Genomic DNA, 24,370 nt, shown 5'->3' on the forward strand with positions numbered 1-24,370 from the left:
GATCATTTGTAACTTTAATGTTAAATTTTTGCACCTTAATACAAGAAGTTTGTTTTAAAATGTGTGCATGAAAACAGCACCATGTAGAACAAAACAGTAAAATGTTCTTGAAACCCTTCCACTTCCATTCCTTAGCTCTCATTTTAACTGTGCAGTCTTACAGGGTTTCCTCTCATATTTAATGAATGATGAGTGTTCCAAGGCTATATGTGTATTCATACAGTGCAAATTGTTCAGGAACTTCCAGCAGCAGGGTAATACAATACGCTATAAAAGTTCAATGTGGGTTAATTGCTCTGCAAAACGGGTATCTTTTTTTTATGACTCAATCCCCTTTGGGAATGCCAAACCTCCCCTTGCACTGACAGAAACCATGCAAGCAGGGGGCCCACTTTATTAACAGGAAGAAAAACTACTAATTTTACATAACAAAAAAATGAAGAGGAACATATTTTGCCTTCAGTTCCATGAAAAATCAGACACACAAGGTGCGTGACAGGAAAATAGGGACCTAATTGTTTAGCGCCCTCAAGAACTGTTCACAACAGGTGGAAAGAAAGGCAAGGAAAATTGACGCAAAGGAGATGACAAATCCTAATACAGAAATCTTTCAGCAAGCATGTAATGAAAAATGGTATTGCAGAGAAGACTCTGGGAATGGCAGAGAACCAAATCAGTGCCAAAAACTTCCAAATTCCTCCCCTTCTACAGCCAAGGAAGGGAACAGACTCTTGGCTGTATTACAAAAATTCCTGCATGATCTTTTGTTATCAGTCTGAAGGACAGATTTCTTCAACACTGGATGATGCAGAATGCTACCAATAAGTGAACGGAAGAATAAAGTAGGAAATATTATACACTTAAAACTACATTAGCAAAAATTACTGTTGAAATTAATTTGATTTGATTTAAAGGAGAGAAACAGATTGTGTTATTTGAGCTAATCTTTATCACCAAAGGAAGGTACAAAATACTGAATACATAAGAACTCGCAAGGAAAAACAAGCATGGAAGCAGATATTAATGTGTTCTAACTTTCTTGTTTTGAGAAAAGCCTTTCAGCACTGCAAATATTAAAAAAAAAAAAGAAAGTTTAAAAGTTAGTAACCCAAATGACAAGGAACAAAAGAAGATGATACTATATCAAGGCTAAGTTTTATATGGGAGAGATGTAGATTAAAAGTGTAAAATTCCTTAAGCAGCAAGTCTATGGCCACTGGTTAGACATTCACCAAGCAAAGCATTCCTATCCCACACCACAGTTTAATAAATAAACAAAATCAAGGGAACAAAGCTTTTAAAAACAATATGAACTGTTGTGAGAGCTCTCTGCACAAAGAAGTATTTGTTATCCAAACTGATAAAATACTTCTGGTTATGTATCTGTAGAAAAGATTACGTATAAAATGAGTACATGATTTATTGGCATACTTCCTGCCCACCATGGCACTTTGCAGCTCTCCAAGTCGCATTCTTGAAGGAGAAAGGTGTATGGGGTTAATTTTTACAAACTGTTAATGTTGGTACTAAAACATGTATTTATAGCAGACTATTAATGTATTAGAGTAGTCTCACCATGCTAAAAGATAAAGATTACTCTTTGAAGAATTTGTACTCCAACAAAACATACATCTCAAACCACAGCTTGCAGAGGGTTTTGACTATTACAGCAAAACAGCTTCCTCCACCCACCTGAGCCGAGATTACGAGACACAGCTAGCTAAAATAATATTAAAAGTAGTAAAAAAGGTTCATAGCATTTAAGAAAATGGCTGATCAAGTTGAGCTAATAGTTGTGAGAAGAATAATTCTGACTTGTAGTTACAGTCCTAGTGGAATCCTGGGAGGGGAGGCTTTGCACAGGTACGTCTGATGTTGGAATGAAAATAGGCACTATGACTGTATGGCATACTTTGCAAAGGCTACATTAATGACAGGTTTCTATGTTCAAATGACATTTCAACCCATCCTCCACTACTTATCCGATTCTAATTTGTTTTTTAAAAATATGGTTTAAGCAGAGAATAAGGGAGACCATCGAGGTACAAAGAATGACTAAACACAAGTTCACTCTGTTTACACAGAGTAAAACATCACAAGGATCTGAAAAAAAACGAATCCCTAAATTCAAAATACAGATTGTCAATCTTACACCGCTTGCTTGTGCCTTTAAAGTGCCATTTCAATCTCTTTCAACTATATGCTACTCTTACTTTTCACTAGCTCATACCTGCATTAGCAGCATGCATATTTGAATACAACTGGAACAAGAGTTTTAAAAAATGTGTCCTAATGCTCACTTTCCAAAGTTAGAGATGTAGTACAATTTTTAAAAATTAAACAATACGAATCTAAGAAAGCAAAAAGAAAAAGTAAAAGGGCACCAAAGATATGAAGGATTTTCTTTTTCAAAGCTTTTAACTGTTTAGGAATTGTTTATACTAAGCTGACATTTTACATAAATAACCTAGTCAGCAATTATGAAAGCAACTTCATCCCACATTTCATTTCCACTAAAATTCACCACTTTTATGTCAAACTCTTCCTAAAAGCACTTTATACTTCTTAAATATTGGGGAAAAGGGATCCACAAAGGCATATCATATAGAATATATCACATGCTGGCTTAATCATGTACAAATCAAATCTTCTGCCGACTAAAACAGTAAAACAGGATATAAGGTGCTGGTAAAGATTACAACTGAAATGTACATCTAATTAATTTACTTCTTAATTAAATTCTTGTGAAACTATTCCAGCCAGTTAGAGTGTACTAGAAATATTTCTTTAACAATCTCAAGTTTTCCAAGTCTAATAAGTATGTCTCTATAATGTAACACTTCTACGACTACAGCAGATCAATACTGAAAAATAATGCTTTCATCTTAAATCATGCAATCCCACACACGCTTTGAGGAGAGCAGACAGAAAAAGCAGAACTGCTTCTCACAAGGTTAACCTGTTCAGGTGGCATTAAGGTAAACGTCTTTGAAGAGAAGGTTTCTGAAAGGAAACTTAGAGAAAGAATTTCTTTTCAGAGAAAAAGCAAGGCAGCCTCTAAATTTTGGTACAGATTTTAAATTTTAGTTTAAGAAATAAAAGTAGAAGTGCTTCTAAAAATAGCCTCAAATAATTCAAATAAAGCATTTAACATGAAATCATAAAAGCAATAGGGATCATCTAAAACTACGGGACATTTGAATAAATCTTTATTTTACAATTAGACTAATGCCATTTATTTGTAGATACCTACAGGTGAATTCACACTTCATTTATTATCTTAGGAGACATAAATGTATTCCAGTGACAATACAGTGTGCACGTTAATACACAAACTACCAAGACCTGCCATCTGGAGAGCTGATGAACAATCAAGGAATCCCGCACTAAACTACAGAATTTTCCCTTAGAATCTTTAGGACAACACTGTCAAGTTCAATCTATTCACTTCGCCTCCAGAATCAATTTTTCAAACTTTATGACAGGTCTAATAGTTTCCACCTGTTTCTCTTGCTTGACTTTTGACTGGCACATTACCAGCCACGGTGGAAATGCAGACAAAGACCCCTATTAGGCTCCGGCTGTTTCTCTACTGTGAGGTTGCTCAGCCATTAAATTAGTTCCAGTCCACTTTCTCCTTCCACATCTTAATTTTTGGGGAATATTAAGGTTTGGGGATGTAGAAAGGAAGAAGACACAAGTTTGACATTCAGTGAGTGGCAAAGGTACAAGAAAATCTAAAGTCACGAAAGTTAAATGCTAAATTTATTTATAATTTACTAACTAAATAATTTACTAACTAAATTTACTACCAATCACACTATGATCTTGAGGTGTCTGTATCATACTTTCAGGTATGACAAGCTAAGTAAAATTTCAGACACCCTAAGAGAGTCTATTATGTAAAAAGTGCTTATTGCAATATATGATTACATAAACACAGTATTGCCAATTTTTTTCTGGGAATCAAGAATGATCAATAGATACCTATTTTTTTTGCCCCAGCAAACAAAGTCTTCTTTCCTGATGTTTTCCTTTCATTCAGAACTGACAATTAGAGAAAAGTGTCATCCACGTATCCTAACAAACTCATATTGGTTCATTTAGAAGTACCTTCAAAACCTGACAACTTGGGTTTTTTTTCCTCTCCACTAAAAATGACCTAACAGTATTTGCATCAGTTTCTACTGATTTATGAAATGTTATCATCTGTGAAGGCTCAAGGTACTTTGCTAAATTGCAGATCACATGACCTACATTATCCCATGATCTACGACAACAAAGTATTTACAATAACATCATCCATAATATTTAAGACATATTTTTAACTTATCAAGACAAAGATCTTTCCATAAGAGAAATTTAATTGTTCATTTTATAATCTGACTAAGATCATCTTCCCAGTACAAGTTACTTAGATCCAGGACTTCTAGTTTGCACCTTCCTTATCTGAAAACCAACTACTCAAGATATATCATGATGGGAAAAATCTTGAAGACCCACATCTGCAAACACTTCATTACATTTGGACTGTTTAATGTAAAAAAGCAACCTGAGCACTGACCACTCTGCTGGTACAGCACTTTAAAGACAAGAAAGTAAAGCTTCCGCACCCATTAAAACACAAAGACCACTTCTCTTACCAAGAAAAGCAAGGCAGCTAATATAATCACATGTAAATTGGCCAGACATGATTCTATTTAGCTTGTGATATCTAAATAAATTTATATAGCAATTACATAGCAATATTTTTTTAATGTGTGTGCACATAAGTACATACACACACAGAGAACGGTTTGAAGTTGAAGGAAATTTGTATTTGGTTCCAACTATCTCTAAATTGCAATGTTTTAGCACACTTGTAAATTCTATCAGTGTCAACTGTAGGACTGCAAACTGATTTACTTTATTATTATAATGCATCCTCATTAACAGATTTTGTGTGCATATATTCTAAAATAAATCACCTTTACAACTCACAAGATGGCATATTTTTTAACATATTGGTCTCCAAATTTAGGCTCTCTAACTGAGGACTAAAGCTATTATTGCTGGTTAACTAATCATTTACAGTAACAGTCAAGATTATTTAACTGATAATGTTGAATAAAAAAAAAATCAAAATCAAAATTCCTGAGGGTATTTTGAACAGTAAAATTCACCTGCAATTTCTGCAGACAAATTAACATTAATACTTAAAAGCAGCTGCAGGTAGAAATACACAAAATCTCTCCCGAAGAGCAACAACTTCCCAAAGACACTTTTTGCCATAAGACTATTTCATGAAAGGCAACAGTATAGTCTTTGTACATAGACTCCAACCTAAGATTTAGTAACTGTGATTTTCATATCGCTTAATCCCATTTGAAACTGTAATGAACTACCTTCTCAAAGGTATCCTACAATTCATTCACAAGGGTCATCTATGTGATGATGAATGAATGCATAGCATAACCCTAATCAATGTTAAAAGAACCTCAAACAAACCACTAAAGAGCATTTCAGTGATATATTCAGTAAAAGGAAGGAGAGAAAACAGTGATGTTAAAATAAAGGCCACAATCTACTTGGTATTAATTTTGTCAAATAACTAGCTTCAAAAATAACTTGTCCTAGAAAATGTATATGATCTCCTAAACATGATACTTAATACCTTAGAATTTCCTATGGCAAAGTTCATGCTTTGCAAAAGAAATAATGATTAAACTCCACTGCCAAAGTAAAAAGTTGGCATACTCCGATTTTCCCATTCTTTAAGGCTTAGTATTATTAATATTCTCTGAACACAAAGATGTCTATTTTGTGTCCCACCTAAAAGATATTCAGGGGTGGGGTTTTCTTTCACTTTGACTATCTTTTAGATAACAAATAAACTAAAGAGAAAAAAAAAGTTGCTTTCTGAACACTGTGTGCTACTGTGATTGTGAATTCCAAATCAGAAAGCTTATTCAGCATCATTTAGATCACTATCTTACCCATCCAGAAGATTCATTGTTGTTGTGGTAACTTCAGTAAAAAGAAGAATCTTTCCAAGCTTCTTTGTTTGAAGATTCTGTTGATATGTCTTCAGGTTGAAATGTTTTGACGAGAAGTCTCTCATCTCAGTGATGACTGGCATGAGAGATGGAGTTATTTCCATTTTGGATTCACAGTATGAAACAAATTTAAGAGACACTTTGCTGGATGCTCTTAATCCTTCAGCATCTACGTTTCCCTCAAGCCACTTCAGAAAAGAAAGATGGATTTCCTGTGGGCAAGGAAAATAAAACAAGATATAGAAATAAGGAACACTACATGTGAAAACAAAAGCATTCTTCCACGAACATTTATATTCTAGCAATCATGTTGTCCTCTAACTAAGGAAAGTTAACTAAATTTCCTCTTCAAGATCAGCTTTTCCTGCTTGTTTTACTGCTGCCTGGCCCAACTACTTGATATGGTCTTCCTAGACTTGATACCATGTTCCTTCACAGATTAACTAGGCTTAATCTTACCCTATAGCAGGGCTTATTATGATTCTCCTAGATGCTAAAGCACTGAGTGCACACGCTCGCCTGTATTATGCAAGTTTTTCAGTATGCTAAGTTTATTTGCTGGAAGTCCATTGCTAAGACTCAACTTGAAGGATAAAGCAGCAGCAAAGGAAAAAGCATTTATTGATTTCTCAGCAGAATACCTGCTAAAAGGGCTCATAACTTCAGCTAACAGAAGCTTGGCTACTACTGTCTTAAATATAGAAAAAAGTGGCTGTTAATTAGCTAACTAAAAGAGAAGCATGTAACTCAAGAACGAATACAATTAAGAAAATTCTACCACTGTATGAAATACACTTGTATGTACAATCTGTTGTCCTTGTCTCAGTCAATGGCACAGCTAGCACACATTTTTGTGCAAAAAAAATAAATTAAATGTGAAAAATACATGTACACACATAATTTTACTTACCTACAGATAAAACTGTGATTTTTATCTCCTTTATTTTACATTATTTAGAAATACAATTTTTCAAATATGAAATGAAAAGATGAATTATTGGGACTATTGCCTGTCTGCTAACACCCTGAAACAATTGTTACACATACATAGGACTCTTTCTGGGCATACCTAATTCTATTTTGAGAGATTTAATATAAAATGTTTGACATGTCTTTAGAAACCATAAGCTAACAGCCCACAAACACAGATGCTGGGGCTTCTTATTGCAATTTGTGTAGCTTAAATTTCGAAGACCTTTCTTTCTACAGTCAAAGCGGTCTTCTATGTGACCTATGATATATGAAACCACAAAAATTGTAGTTTCAATTCTACTGAAAATAATGCACTAGTGATCCTTGCCTTCAAATTTTTAAGAGGAAGGTTTTTGACTACTAAATAAAAATCTTCTAACCAAATATATGTCGCTCCTTTCCATTGCTGCCATATCTGGGAACCAGCACACTAATGTTTCCTGTGTGAGGGCCAAATATAGGACTAAGCTCTCGTGCCCTTGAACAAGATGTCTCTGAGTTCCAGCTCAACTTTTTAAAACCCACAAACCAAAATTAAGAGGAAACTTCCTATGAATAGAATCAATCCAAGGAATTACTCGAGTTTTCCAAATCTCATTGTTGTTTCTTAATAAAGAATGAGAAATGTGTTCCTGCTCCTAACACCTTTCTAAAGATTTTCTGTCCTCAGAAACTACACATCTTTAAGTTTCACACGGACGCTGCTTCTTGTGTGACATTCTTTGTATGCTGAAAGTCAGCAGACTTACTAGTCTGCAGCCCTGCAGTCTGGGTAGCAGAGCATAACATGAAAAAAGGAATAGTAACTTTCCAAATGCAATCAGGCAGTAGCTTCTAAGCCCCAGGGTGATCTAAGAGAGTGACTCAGGAGCTAAATTTTAGTTACAGAGAAATTACTTCTCATTTCTTGGTTTTCTAAAGCTCCATCTTACTTTTTGGATAAAATATGGTGCAAATATTTTCTTCCATCTTTTTTTTTATATGCAACATAAATGATGATGTGGCATTAAAGGTTTTATGAGCATTTCTTTGACTTGATCTGCATAAGGCACTTGTATCTTTACTTAGTGTAACATTATAGCTTTGACAGACTGCTGCTAAATTCTTTACACACTATCCTACTTGTTTCACACACACACACAGAGTAACTTATTAGCTGTAACTGATATCTAGAAAAATTATAGCTTTCGTTCTTGTCAGACAGTATGTGGAAAAACTGTGCTTAATCAGAAAGTGCATTTTCCTATTGCTTTCCAAACACAAATTCACTTAGTGTAATCAGGCATGCAAGTCCTAGACACAAAACCATCATTTTAACTCACATAAGGACTTGTTTACAGACTTACAGAAACAGATACCAAGTTAAAAAATAAAGGTGTTTAAAATATTATTACATTCTAAACAAAAATCAAAATACTTGATCCTAAACTTCAGAAAGTCTGAGGTATTTTTGCCAGAGCATACTTTATGAAAAGCCTGAAATAGCATATATTTATGTGTGATACTACATTATTACAAATATGCCACAATTCTTACCATTTAACCTTTTCATTATATTCTTTCAGGTGATTTTTTCCCCCCATATTTTTTAGGTTTACTCCTTTATTTAATTCTTGTTTCTAAAGCATATTGAACCATTTAAGAATTGTTACATGTTCATAATTATGAAGCTAATTTTCACATAATGTACTCATGTTTACAGAGCTGATCAAAAATATAAACATGAGAAATACATAATCAAAACCAGCATTCCATTTTTAAAAATTCCTAAAAAATATAGGGTTTAATTTTTAATGAAGCAAAGTTTGAGGTGCTGTCCAAGTACGTGCTATAAAAACTAATTTTCACTGTCAGAAAATTCTCCTTCACACAAAGTTACAGAAATGCAGAGGCTGAATCAATACATTTCGGTCTCCACAATTACACTGGCACACAGGGAAATACATTTTTGTATAACAAAATAAACATAGATAAGAAGTCAGGCTTAAGCTCTGCTTCAACTCCATTTGAAAGGAATATAATCAAGTCAGAACTTGGAACTGTGCGATTTGTTGCTATGTTCAGGATTCAGCTTTGAATTCAGAATGTATCCCCAGCTGTGTCTGCTGTTCTGCAGCAACCTCTGGCGGCCACTGAATTAAAAAGTGTTAGTTCAGGAACTATCCGACTTTCCACACCTCTGGCACCAGATTAGGTGTGTCCAGCAAAGCACCCAACACAAGGTAAGGGAATATCCAAGCTCCTGGACACTGCTGACCCTAACCATTTATCCAAATCCTAAAATGCGTGGGTACAAGGTTTAAATGAGTATGCAATCAAAAAAGCTGTAGCTGTTACATATTGAGGCATTGCCAACAGTACTGCAGCTACTTACACATAGTCATACTAAAATCTGTATTACACATATTATCAGTACCATGCTCTGTAAATATAGCTACACTTTCCTTAGGGTGGCACAAATACAACTAAAAGTGTTGTTTATCATCACTGCTTCTGTTTTGAATAAGAGAACTGAAGTCAAGCCAAATTTAATTTCCTATAAAACCGTTCATTTTCCAAATCTTTTTTTCTATGTACATTCTCTAAAGTAAAGGTATCGCCATCTTCCTTAAAGTAAGAATGAAAACTGACCTATTAACCAAACAACTTAAGAGGTGAGAGAGTTAATCACCTTTCCACAGTTAAAATAATCAACTACAAATTTAATATAGATATTGAGAAATTTTTTTCTACACGTATTTTAAATGATAAAAGCACAATTTATTTTGAATGAGTCGTAAAAAACTATCACCAAATGCAGGAAAGCACTACACCAACAGGAACTACCTACCACATCTCAATAACAAATTCTCCCCCAGCACTCCAATGCACAACTTAAATCCTCCTAGACAGAAGCACAGAGAAATACAAAATTTCAAAGGAGCCACAGCCTCACCGATCTGGTACCCAGGGCGAAACAGATCAAACAGCAGAATTTTGATTGTCAGACTTAAGGTGTCACTAAATGAAAAGTTGTTCTGAGTGGGTGAGGAGATACAGTGGATGTTAACTCACAAAATTCATAGAAATAAAATTAAGTTACTACATACTTCATACCCTGAGCTCCTCCACCGATCAGCACAAAGGTTTATTAGGGGTTACTGTATCAAAGAATGGCGGTCTGACATTGCAAGTTGTCGAACTAAGTTTTAAATGGCAATTGTAGTGTAATAAAGGAAGAGTAAAAGCTGTATTTTGTTTATGATTTAACATCTGCTTTCTATGATTTTAAGAGTTCGGTCAGGTGTGTGAAGAAACTGCTGTGTAACAGAAGTTTTCTTTTGCTGTTTAAAATTCTTTTATTCTTGTAATCATTACTTTCACTTTTTCTTAACGCTTACTTAGTGGCTGAGATTGAACAAAAAGGAGAAAAGAGGGAGACATAAGAGACAAAACACAGCTGCATATGGACCCTTCTCTGTTGTAGTATAAAATAACAGAAAATTACAGCTCCTGATGGAGAAGGTTTTATTTGCACCTGGGCTCTATCAACCAGTCAGATGCACAAAGCACAAATTTTCAGTTATAATGGGTCAAAATAATCACAAATCTAAGACTTAATTCTTACATTATATTTATATCTAGAATTTTGATGTGTTTTCTTATATTCATATGTAAGTTCATTTGCATTTATCTGTGTGTGTATATATCTCTCTCACTGGGCTTCTTTGGGAACTGTTCTTTTCTACCAAACTGTGATGTCAAGCTCTGTATCAACAGAATTCTTCGTTAAGACAAAATTCAGTCACAGTCCAATTTGTTTTCTATTAAAAACATGGAGAAAAAAACGGAACAAAAGCTAAAACCATAATGCGATAAAACAAACATTACACATCAGTCAGCCCTCTCCTTTTGTAGGAGAAAAAAAAAGAGACTATTTTAACCGCTCTGATGACTCAATGTTGTGACTATAAGAAAATACCCTATTTTACTCACTGCTTGTTGACTAAGTGAGGCCAAGTATTCACTTTCTGGATACATAGCTAGAACACAATCTCAAAATTTTTCTCCATCATTTGCATAGTATGTAACTATTTTCAATAAACTAACTTCATTTTTGCTTCAGTGTACTTTAAAAAGCTTGCAGTTGTATCGATTCACATATTACCAGCTGGTGTACAGATTAAATCGTATACACATTTATGTTTATTAACTTCAAACAAGATTATACAGGCAAAAAGCACCAGCCTTGTAGAGGAACATATGAATAGTGCATTTGGAGCAAAACCACATTTAGACACGACACCTCCAACATGGCTAACCTGGTTTTCTCCCCTCTCGCTCCCCCTCTCCCCACATTTGCTGTTTTCAAATAATATTATCCGATTCTGGTATGATCTTAAAAGCATACATTTCATACGAATTCTACAACAACACTGATTAAAAGAACACATTTTATTAAAAAGTGCACAGCATTTGGAATCTCTTTTCATCTTCATAATATAAAAACACACACACGCATATACATACACACAAAAAATATATCCTCCTTGTATCATACAGCTTTGCTCAACAGCCCTACCAGCTTAAAGGTGTTAAATTAGCCACTGGAGAGCTTCCACGACATCTCTTGAATCCAACAGAAACAAACTGAAGTCCAACATGGTAGTAAGCAGAAGAATGGTGCCAGCAAAAAAATACACCTACAGTGGCAACTCCAGTCCTAAACGCTAGCGACTTAGGAGGCCAACAGCAAGAAAAGTCAGCTATTAGCCCAAGAGGGCAAGCTTTTGGCAGACATTTCTGACTAATGAGGCACACACAAAATGTTTTTCTGACACTGCCTCTATTTTTACTTCCCGTAATAATGCCATACATTGAGATCTGAAGCAAATGACAGTTTCATAACACAACCGTAGCCCCATTTTAATGTTCATACATAGTCAATACAGAAAAATGCTATAAATAAATAAATAAATAAATAAATATTAAATGGCACCGAAAAAAGGCTACTGTCAATAAACAGAAGATGCAGAAAAAAGTAAAGTTATAGACTATGCTTATTGCTTTAAGACCCTCGTATGTACATCAATGCTTGGAGTCCTAAATAGTTGCCCTTTTAGACTAAGTGTAAGCTTGAAGATGGAATTTGTAATAACTGAAATAAAAAGAATAAACAGAACTGTAAAACACAAAGGCTATTTGTAGAACCTTCAACATCTGATTTGAAATATATACTCAACTGAATTCATTTTCAGAAAGCACATATAAAACTTTTTTCCTAATATTAACTGCTTATAATTAATTTGAAAATTCAGTTCTTGTTCAAGAAAAGAGATAAAAATTGAGCAAGCTAGGTAGTTTCTCTGCAGAGTCCCATTGGCTGATTTTGATCAATCTTCAGGTTACTTATAATATTTTCATTTGTTTTGCATACTTTATAACACGACATATTTTAGCTGAGGTCACTCCTGTAGGGTAAGTCAGGAGAGAATCTGTGCATCTGTCCTATGATATTCAGCATGCAGAAGGCCATAATTTTCATGATTCTGTGCTTTAGTTCATAGTATAAAAACCTTAGGAAGGAGAGAAATCCCCAATTCCCTGCTCCTTCCTTTCCCCATCCCCCAAAGAACTCCATAAAGATTTTATTGTAGTACAACTGAGTGCATTCTCATTTCTTGTTCTCATGAACTTCTGTAGTTACTTGGCTGATATTTGCCATGCATTCTCAGGATACTGTATAACTAGAAAATCTGTTTCAGTTTATTAATAATACTTTTATGTTTCCTAAACCCAGATAAGATGCAAAACGTCAGTGGATTGCATAAAATATGGAAGGGCATTTAGAAATATGGCAGAGTTTGGTAACTTTTTAAATTCACAGCCAACTGGATTTTTTAGGAGTCTCTAGTGATCTGGGTAGTTACTTTAGTCTGCAATATACCTTCTCAAGAGAAGCAGAAAAAGCTAATCATTTATAAAAGATCATTCCAGAGACCAAGTTCCTTATTTTCATCTCCACACTTCAGTGTGTTTTCAAGTATTACATTACAGAGTTACACAGTGCATCATCTCAGGAGCATGGGGAGTAGAAACAGTCATACAGAAGTGGGTGCATTTTGCCAAATGATGCATGGAATACCTGGTCTAAAGGGAAACATTTTTAACGAAGTATTGCAAGGGATCCTTATCCTTTTTATCGCAGTTACATTTCTTTGAACATGAAGCATCTTAGATTTCAACTCATTCCCAGTCTACATATCCAGCAACTGCTCATAAATCTGTGCCTAAATTTGAATCCAAAATTAAATTTAGCTTTAAAAAGCACTGAATGTAGGCAGGAAAATAATTTATCCAATGTGCAGCAGTCCATTCTAAAAATAGGCTACAGGGCCCAGGTCAAAATTCACCAACTAACAAAAAATATATCAAATGTTACCTCCTACAAAGAAAAGGCAGCTATCAATAAGGCTAAAAATAAGATAAAAAGAAATCAGCTAGCAATGAAAGGGGAAAAATGGTCATCATGTCAAGTTTTTTATTTCAGTATCTCACTGTTGTTTCTAGCATCGTATTCCATTTAGGTATTAAGTTGCTAGAAGGCACAGGCTATAATTCAGACATGCAAAACAAATACAGAAAATTACACAATGACATTTTTTCTTTATTTTTATATAAAAAGGAGTATCAAAAATTCTTAAAAGGACGGAACAACAGGAAAAAAAATAATGAGTGAATGTGTACCACTCTAAGCAGAACACATTTGTCTTGATTTCTGTTTTGATAAAGTGCTGCCAGTTACAGCCCCTGACTATGGAACAGCCCTAGCAGCTGCAGAACAAGGCTACTTACAGAAGGCCCCACTGCACTGCCCTCAATGCAAACCAGAGCTGAGCAGAGGAAAGAGGAGGACAGCAAAGCAACACTGTAAGGTGCATCCTGGCTTTTGCTTTTCCTACTTAGCTGCAACAGAACAGTCTGGAAGCAATCTTCCCAGCAGCTGCTCTCATCAACAAACTGTTTATTGTAAGAAAGTGGCTGGGTCAGAGGTTAAACGTCATACAGAACCGAAAGCGTATCTTTAAAAAAAAACTGAATCCGAACATGCATATGAAAAAAGCACATTACATATGAAAGAGAAACATATTCCATTCTGAAAGGCCAAAAGTCTACCTAAACAACAACTCCACAATTTGCTGAAGCAGTATTTTATAACGGAGCAATGATTTACTGTGGCTTACGCTACTTTGAGACCTGTGCAAAGTTTCCAATAAAAACAGAATGTATTTAAAGTTCAATCTGTGTTTTATGGTAAAAGAACAGAGTGGTATATTTAAACATATTCTAAAAGATTTTATTAACATTTATTAACACTGAATAAGTTAGCTCCATATTCACATAAGACAACAAAATGAGTACTCCTCTAATACACTACAAATGCACCATCAACGTGTTACATAAGTCAAAAAACCCAGGTTTAAGCTCAGTAGCAGCTCTATCAAAAAAAAAAAGGCAGATTTTATGACACAGGTAGATGTACTAAACATATGGGTATTAAATCCTTCACAAGCATTTGCCAACTCAGATTCAAAACTTACTTAAAAACTTTTCAATGCAACGACTCATATTCAGATGCCAAAATCTCTTCCAGAACTCCCAGCTCTGTCTAGAATCACTAAAGGATTGAATTTGACCAGGTTTTAAGCCAAGCATACTTTAAAAAATTGTAATCGCATGTTACCGTATAACTACATTTAAGCACATGAACACACACACATACAAGGGAACAAAGAACATATGCAGCAAACCACCCTTGTATTGAGCATCGTTTAGTAACTTTCATGAAGTTTTAGTTTAAACTAAAGGATACTAAAAATTACAGGATGAAACCTTGTTTAGTAGTTTGTAGCTCTTAATCTCAGAAATTAAACAGCACATGACCACCTAAACAAGTTAAACTGGTATCATAACATAGCACAGTAATGGGGTACGTTTGCTGCAACAGACTATAAAGTTGACTTTGAGGGTAAGGGATCAAGAAGAACAAAGTCTACCTTTGACATAACATCACTACATAACACTTCACAAAAATGAGCATTGCAATGAAATGGCTGATAAATCAGAGGACTAGTAGGTGTTGATTTATCCTACCAGAAAAAGGTGTGATAAATTATGATTTGACCATTTAATTCTTCATGACACCTACTTTGTAACAAAACTGTTGTTATTTTTTGAAGAAAAGTGTACAGGAAATTAAGCATATGTACAACTGTGCTAAAAATAAGTAGAGAGAAATCAAGCAGAAGGGAAAAGACATTCCACTTTTGCACTGAAATTTGAACATTACGCATACTAAAGTAAGTTAAAAAAAAAAATCAAAGTAATGTTTAGAAGGATAAATTAAGATATAAATCTAACCCTAAATGCTGTATCCATTTATTTTAAATTGCTCTCGAAAGTATTCTGTATTGACTAGAAAAAAAAAATACAGAAGAATTTTGTTCTCAGCTAATAGGGCAATAAATTAGATGCAATATATTCAGCTGGTAAAACTGGCTCTGTTAAACAGCTATCACATAATAGTACTTTTATTTGGCACCAAAACCCCGTTTTTTTTTTTAACTGAGGATAAAATTGTTTGTTAAAAAATCTTGGAATTAGTAGCAGAATGAGTTAAGTAAATAAAACCTAAGAAAATATTTTTTCTTAGCAAAGATAATACATAGTTCTTAGTTTAAGGTTTTCCATCAGGTTTGTTTTGCCTTTCAACAGTTTTATATACATAAAATGTGAGTGTATTTAGTGTTCATGAATATGAAAAAGCAGAACAGGAGCCAGAGATTCTTCTCTTAGTACTGTAAACACACATTAAAGCTGGATGACAAGATTTCAGCTGTACCTCACTTTTGCCTCTTCTGAGCAAGAACTCCCAATTCTGCCACACTGTAGGGGTATTTGAGCTAAAGAAATGTCTGAAACATTAGAGTGAAACCACAACACATTTTCACATACACCACAACTCAGAGATTACAATGCAGTTATGTTCCCAAAGTTGCACAGCTAACGATCAACATGTACCATATATTTTATAAACCTTTCTAAAACATATTTAGGTTGACATAACAGTTGATGAATTAAAAAAAAACATATATACTAAAAGAAACATCTTAAAAAGGAAGAATTCCCTGGAAATTATATGATATAATAACAAGAACAGGCTTGGTATGTTTTTTACAGCATACCTACTCCTAAAATAAAAAAAAAGCACTAAGATAACAACTACTGAGTTTCACTGTAACTAATATCTCCTTGCTAATCCAGAAACTTAAAAACATTAGCATGACAGTATGGGATTATTAAAAAAAAACCTAAACCAATGCTTTTTATTTAATGGAGTCTATCAAAAAAAGTTAAGTTTCATGCTTAAAAAATTCATCAGATATAAAAAAACATATATACACGACAATATAATATTTAATTATCTAATTGAGAGATATGAAGGAAGTCTCAATAATATTCAGTTTATCACAAATTAATAATTTTTTCTTACAAAATATGAGGGGAAATGTACTATAATGCCAAGTTGTAAGAGTGAATAATACAAAACGTATTTACAGTTGTCCTAGCTGCATGTAATTTTTCTCTTCTCTTCTCAGTCCTTTCAGATTTAACACTTACTTTCTTCTGCTGGGATTGAAAACTTGCTGAGGACAAGGGGTAAAAATTTTTCCTCAGAGGAAAAACAAGAAGACAGTAAGCAAAGCATAGACCACACCTTCCAGTAGCTGTAAGGGTCCTGATACACAAGCAGCTTCAATAACTAGCTTTCGAGCCAACCTCATTAAAGAACAGCCACCTGAAAGCATCTCTGCAATTGTCAGGGATAAATGAGAAAAAAAACCAAAACTTAATTTGTCACTTAAAGGTAGACATACAACTTAACCCTCACAGGGATAAGGCTCAACATTTATCTAGACAAACCCTTTAGCTAGTCCAGGACTGAGTTCACTTCAGTCAAGTCATATACACCACTGGCTTCTACTCCAAAAGTTCACGCTTGGCATACAGAACTTACAGGACTGCAGAAAATGCAGAAGAACTCAAAGTTCATGACCGTAATACAGGTTCTTAGGAATGACTTTGGGAAACAAGACACTCAAAGAAAGAAAGAAGAAGAGACTCGAGATCGAGGCAGCGTATGAGAAGTGACCAACAGAAGCAAATGCAGGCAGCCAGGAGCATTTCTCACAATAGCATATTCTTTAATCTGAATGACTCTGGATTCCCTTGACTTATGTCTGAGGATAAACACCTGTTCCTACACTCGAGAATATTTATGTTCTGTTACTGTTAAAGGAGTTGAGGGAAGACCCAATCTGTCAAACAAAATTTTGCAATATTCATTAATGAAAATGGTAACACTTCACATAAGATGGTGGGCCAAAGAGACCTCATTTAACAAAATCTAACTGCAATGCTCAGACACATGATCTGGCATTGTTTTAAGACTCAATTGAATAGCTCACCTCTTGGTTTTTAGATTTTTTTTCTACTTAAAATGTAGTATTAACCCACGTAAGAAAATGTTGGGGGAGGGGGAGGCTGGTCTGGAGAGGACAAAAAATAAAACCTTACAGAAATACTTATGAAAACTATGTAAACAATGAGTGATTACTGGACACAGGACACTAACATAGCCTGTTGCAAAGGTCAGTGACTGCAGTGCAATATCAATCCTCAAACTTCTGGGATGGCATTAAAGCTTTTAAGTGGAGTAACAGTAGAGCTCAATGCAACTTTTCATTTCAGCTCAGCAGCCAGTGAGTGAAAGAGGATTTCAGCTCCCAAGGTGTATGGCTGTATTGTGCTTTTTCTAGCTTCTGACTGACCAGAGAAAATGGTAGAACTTTTGAACCCCATTGTAATACTAAAAAGAAAAACAGCCAAGGCCTGGACAAGAAAGTCTTATAGAAATGAAGATTAAGACTATAGCATCCTATGCAGGCTGCACTTCTAAAGTCAAGAATCTGGCCAGAAAGCTTTGAAAGACTGAAAACCAGCTCTGCACAAATCCACTCCAAAGATGAAGTCTTAACTAGTCAAATACTAACCACCTTTGCTGAATGCCCTTAATTAATAGTCCCAACAGAAAAGTTAACTTCTAAAACAAATTCTCTTTGAGGAAAAAGTTCCAGGTACTTACAAAAAAAAAAAATTAAAAAAAATAAAGAGTTCAAAATTTATTTCCATAATAGTTTCACATGAACTAATGAACTAAAGGTACACAGAAAGTCTGTATACTCAGTCTGTGACACCTAGTGATTAGTTTATCCTTGCCTGAATAGAGACAAGTTGGGTCTCTGTTTCTTGAACATAAAAGCTGGGGAAACAGGAGACTGGGAGCAAAATGATTATCATCTAATTTTGAGTTTAAAGTTTGATGTGTACTTTCACTTTGTCAAGCTAGCGTTACTAAATAAAATCAGGACCGTGACAGTGACTGCAAAAATAATGTTCTACAAGCAAATTATCATGTTTCTAAGATAAGAAGACATCCTCGAACAGACTGCGAAATTGTTTTGCATGAACCAGTAAGAATAGCAATAACTGTAGTAAGGTATATTACAGTTCAAAAATGTCTCATTTGCTATTCCTGGACTGCTAAATGGAGATCAACATTAGACAGAGTGATCACGGAGGATAGAAAAAAGCTTAAAAATATTTCAAGAAGAATGAACTCCACTCCCAGCCCCAAAAGGAATATGCCGCTGCAAAGATAACAAAAGCATATCCTTAACACTGCTAGCTATTCATACATCCCATTGGACTGGACCACCAAATTAAACATTGCTGCTTCCTAGATGAGGCCTATGGCTAAGACAAGTAGAAGGAAAAGCTTCCCATAATTGCAAGAGATGATTAACTTGTCTTTTAAATGACAAAATGATGAATAGCTGCAGAAAGGGGCAGCTCTTGTCAAAAGCTACTGCTGCTCAAATAATGTGAGTACAAGGACAAAGCAGCAACCATATCAATATAATATCCTCCTTCAACTCCATACCTTTTCTCCAACAAGGGCTAGAAGCAGACACTGGAAAGAAGAATGTAGCAAGCCAATAGTAACTATCTCCTCTTCTAGCAATCTACATCATAAAGATTTGTGAGCCAAAGAGCATATGCCTCACGGCTCCAATTAAGTATTCTCCCATGAAAGACAAGTAATCTTTTGAACTCAGTTCAAAACATTCCTGATATCAACTACTCCCATTTAAATTATGGCAGAATTATTCTAAAGACAAAAGTACAACTTCAAATGTTATCAAGTATTTCTAACAAACCCTCAGGAATTCTAACAAGCAGCTCAAATATTTAGGGTAATTTACAGTTCATACTGCTTACGGTAATTTGCAGTTCATACTGCTTACGGTAATTTTGTGAAAATGCCCCTCTCTCTATAGAAGCAAAAAATAAGCATTTGACTGCAGCTACTGCATTTTCTTTTCCATCGACTAATATGTTGTACTAATTTATCAACATGTAAATCACAGTTAAAAAATGGAGAACTAATTAGATAACTTTTATCTCTGCAACTGCTGTTCCTGTCAGGTAGCTGTAGTACATGAACTTATAGTAATACCAACAATTCCATTTTGGACAGAAAAAAAAGTATATCTTCCACACCAGAAATATGCATGGATAATTGCTTATTTCATGTAATGAGTTCTAAAGTCAAAAGATGCCATATTTATTTTTTTATTTAACTCTCAATGATTATGCATCAAAACGCAAGCATTTTTCCTTATCTTCCAAAAGAATTTCAGAAATATGTCTTGAAATTAACGCTCATCAATTTTGACTACATGGAAATGCTGAGACATGCTCCCACAAAATAGTTCTCTCCATCTTACAATTCAAAAGATTGTAAGATGTTTTTTAATCCATAAAAGCTGTCTTTATACAACAGGCAGAAAGCATCCAGGCACAGGTTTCCAAAGCAGAGGAGATGGAAACAGGCCACGGACTATTGCTCTTGCTTTCAAATAATTTTTATAATTAGAACAATGTAACTGTTTCTACAGAAGTTATTATCTACTTCAGTTTAAAGGTGTTACAAAGAAATTATGATTGATTACTTTGTTGCAAGTGTAACATCAAAAAATATCCCCACAAAGAAAAAAAAGCAAGCACAGGCATCCTAGCCAGTAATGCACATTATAACCATAATCTCCCTTCACATTTGGATCTCACAAAAAAAAACCCAAAACACCTTATATTTATTTAGATTCTCTCTCTGAAGTTGTTAAAATATGGTATTCGTTTTACAGGAAGTCTATATTCAAGGGCAAGAAGCTGAGCAAAAACCTTGATGGGGGTTGTTTGTCCAAAGTATGTCTTGAGACACAGTATTCTGCATACCCACTTCTAAATACTTAAGGTATTAAATTATCTATTGTTCTGCCTTAAAATCTTAGTTGTCACCATGCAAAAAAATTGCAAATCTATTACGGCCACTACTCAATACTGATCCTGCTAAGGCTTGGCCTTTAACTCTTTTATTTATATATTTATGCAGTTTTAACAAATTAAGAAGGATATTCTGAAGTGTTTTCTGAAGTAGTACTTAATATATTTCTTAAATAAGTTCAACAGTACTATTTAGTACACACTTGAGAAGCAATACACACTGGATAAGGAAAATGACTCTCAATAAAGCTAGCTGTAAAAATCAAATGTTGTCCTGTATCTTACATCCTAGTGAAAGGAGTCCAAAGGAGCACAGATTTTATAGCTAAAATCCTTACATATGCATTATAATAAGTAACAGCTGTAGAGAATGCTAGAAAATGCAGTAATAAAAGTTGTTTTCTATATGGTCAAGTCTTGCTCCTTTCGTCTGCCCCTTCAGCTGTTCATTCCTCTTTCTTCTCCTCCCACACAGTGTCTGTCTTTTCTTTCATCTGATATCAAACTAGATCCACTAGCTCTTCCTCCTGAGGTTTCTCTCTCAATAAAGTTCTTACCCTCATCAGTCAAGCAGCACGCTCCAATTTACACACTATATGAATTACTCCCATCTCTACTTTTATCAGGGCTGGGGTTCTCCAGGGCCAGCGGTCTTCTCTGGGCCTGCGTCACATTCATAACTTCTACTATATCATGCATTTATTAAGAAAGGAGTAAAGAAAAGACTCGACTTAATTTCTGAAACTTGAGATTGTCAATATGGCTAATAAGTTTATATACAGACTTTAAAAAATATGATTATCATCACATTTACATACAACAGACTTCTACAAGTCTGCATATATACTTGTATACAGACATAGTGCTGTACTTAAGTACAGAACATCATCGTCATTGTAGATTCTCTAGTGTTCGCATGAGGAAATGCTGGCACAGATAAAACAGCGAACAGCTGAAATTCTTAAAACTAAATAACGTTGGCTTGTGAAGCACAGCTCTGCATAAGCTAACTGTAAGAGTACATCTTGCCCTGATTGAGTTAGCTACACAGCACTTTTACAGAGGATAATTTACAGAAGAAAAATACACATACCCCAAAACCAGACAGAACAAGATTTATTCTGATTTTTTTTTCTTCTGAGAAAAGCTTGCTTCAATATTCATGTAAATCCTTTGTAATTACTGTCACCACTATAATTGCCAAGTAACTGAGTACAGTGATTTACTAAACTGGAACACATTCCACTTGTTGTGAAGACTGACTAAGACCCAAAATAAAAGAAACTTTCACATAAGAGTTGAATGGCAACTACAGCAAACTTTCTGATTTAATCTAACAGCTGTTCTTTAATCAGCTTTTCACTCTAAGAACAGCGTGATGTCAGCCAGATAGTCACATGTCAAATTCCATTCCCACTGCACCTGGAATTTCAGTATTTCCACAACATGTCAGGAACTCCAAATCATTTCTTAAAATGAACTGTCAAATGATTAAATACAATAGAATCTCTAAGTCCCTTCCCTATCAACTGTTGACACAAGTCATACTTGAAAAGTTCTTTTACAGTTTTCATCATCTTCGATGACAAACTCTGAGAATACAGGAATGTCTTTTGAATCAATATTAACTCTAATTAAACTCTCATCTCAGTTTCCAAGAATAAATCAGCTTGATAAACTTAAATAATAATCTTTGTGTGGTGGACAACTTTTTTTTCTGATAATATTACTGTGTAAATTTATTGCCAAAGAATTGTTAACTGTCAAAGAAATACATTCAGAAAACTTCAATGTGGCAAATGCGTTATTTTTAAACAGCTAAAGTTTGCAGCTTAATTTTTCTTCAAGAGTAATACAAGGAGACACTTGTTACAGATTTTTATTCAACTTTTCCCTTTAACTAAAATATATACTCTTGTATCATCTAGCCATAATTTGTTTAAAAGTAAAATGCAAAAGAAGCACTAATTAAATTGTTAGATAACCATTATGATTTCTCATTGTGGAAATGTATCGTCATTTCTGAGCAATGGTAACATGATAGCATCTCACAGGACTCCAGCTGATGCCAAGCCTGCTCTCATTTTCACAGTCCCACTTACATAAATTAGCCACAGGCCCCACTGACAGTCAGAGGATCTCAAGGTTTTTACGTTTGGAATTACTCCACTTTTGTCAGATCTTTACCAGTGAGGTCATAGTAAACGCACTGATGCCAAATTGCCACGGATCTCCAGAGCGTTTGTCACAAGTTATGGATTCTTGCTATCTAAAATCACCCATCTGCTCAAAGGCAGTACCCTGAACCCTGACTCCAAAAGGTTTACTGGCTACAGCTTCTGAGTGCTGAAACAAAATCCAAGACTGGTCATTTTAATCACAACCTTCACATTAAGAGTTTGTGCCTGTGTTAGACACAGAGCCAACATGAATTTAAATTAAGATGCCACTGTGGATTTTACTTTTTTTACTTAGATTCCTATTATAAACTCCAAAATAAACTGAGACTAAGAAAACTCAGCCTCACACCCTGGCTAGCAATGTTCTCTGCTGAGTGACTTATACTCAAGAAAGGGTACTTGGCCCTAATGCTGTTCTCTATCACTGCAGAAGTAAGAAGTTACAAGACATGAACATCAAGCTCACAAATGCTTTAAATACATATTACAGAAGCAGTTCTGGAAGGATAATAAAATTTTCCATTCTATACAGTACAGAAAGAACATGCGGCTAAAGAAAGTGGTTGTGAAGTACCATGCACATTAAACTTGAAGCAAGCCTTGAAACATGATAGAATACACTTCAATGAGTTGTACTTTGGTCAGATGCCAGCACATAATAATTTCATATCAGAGCTAGCTCTACAATAAGATTAAATGCTACTTGGTACAAGAGGCATTGACTTCTAGTTCTCACAGTAGTATAAAGACCCTTTTTTATGGTGATTTCTATAAACAAGTTATTTTCTTTCATTCCTCAAAGCTTCTTGCATTTTCCAAATGATTGTAAAAAACATTTATTGAATCAATACATAGTAAAAATTTGTTTACAAATCATAATGCAACATAAGTCTGCTATTCATTATTACATGCCTACAAATGCGACTCATCATTGTTTAACATAAACAGCATGCCTGCTGCTATCATTCAAGAAGGAAAACACATTTTTAACTAGAAAAGTGTAAAGTAAAGGGCATGTTTGCCAGATTACTCTTACCCCCTCCCCTGAATATATGGTAAATATTTCCTGAAAATAAACAACAGAAAAGCAAGAGGTAGCTTTAGCAACCACCTGGAATTACTTGGCTCCACATTTGGAGTGCCCTTCATCTCCCCTCAAGATCACTTAATTGAAAATGGTTTACTGTATTTTGACACTACATACCATCAATTCCTGTGGAATTTAAAATGCTGTTTTAAAATTCAGGATATATTATACAAGGCAGTGGCTGCAAACACGCAAAGATATTTTAGTGCAAATCTATATACAACACACAATACATAAAATATTTTCCATCCCTGCCTCATTCATCCTTTACTGTGTTCTCTAAATCCAACTCATCAGCGACACCTAGTGGTAAGACATCTTCCCTCACTAAAGGAGCTGTATAAAAAGCCACAACTGCATCCAGCTTTTGAGACTAGGAGATTCCCACTGAATTTCATAGAATGCTAACACTAATACAGCTCAGCTGATCGATACCGGAGTCTTAGAGCACTGGTGAATGCATTGAGAACACCTGTAGTATGCCCACCTTTCTTAAATAAACAGCTGCAGGGAGAAGTCTGAAGAATCTTTTACGAGTGAATAAATGAAGAGAAAATCTAGCCTTCTGTCTTCTAGATTTCTGATACTTACAGGAAGCAGCTGACAGTCAGATCCTAAGCCTGGTCTACTGAGTTAGCACCCAGGAGAAA

At 34.8% G+C, this 24,370-nt stretch overlaps 1 protein-coding gene across 2 annotated transcripts in view; it reads right to left on the minus strand.

Annotated features, from left to right (window-relative positions):
- HLCS (holocarboxylase synthetase) overlaps window positions 1-24,370 on the minus strand; it is a 122,598-nt gene that overhangs the window by 71,709 nt on the left and 26,519 nt on the right. For both annotated transcript variants that reach the window (XM_069871711.1, XM_069871721.1), the window contains one exon: window positions 5,976-6,247. In XM_069871711.1, the coding sequence (XP_069727812.1) occupies window positions 5,976-6,247 (272 nt within the window). The remainder of the gene's footprint in view (window positions 1-5,975; window positions 6,248-24,370) is intronic.

This window comes from Phaenicophaeus curvirostris, chromosome 1 (genome assembly GCF_032191515.1).
Source record: "Phaenicophaeus curvirostris isolate KB17595 chromosome 1, BPBGC_Pcur_1.0, whole genome shotgun sequence".
NCBI lineage: Eukaryota > Metazoa > Chordata > Aves > Cuculiformes > Cuculidae > Phaenicophaeus > Phaenicophaeus curvirostris.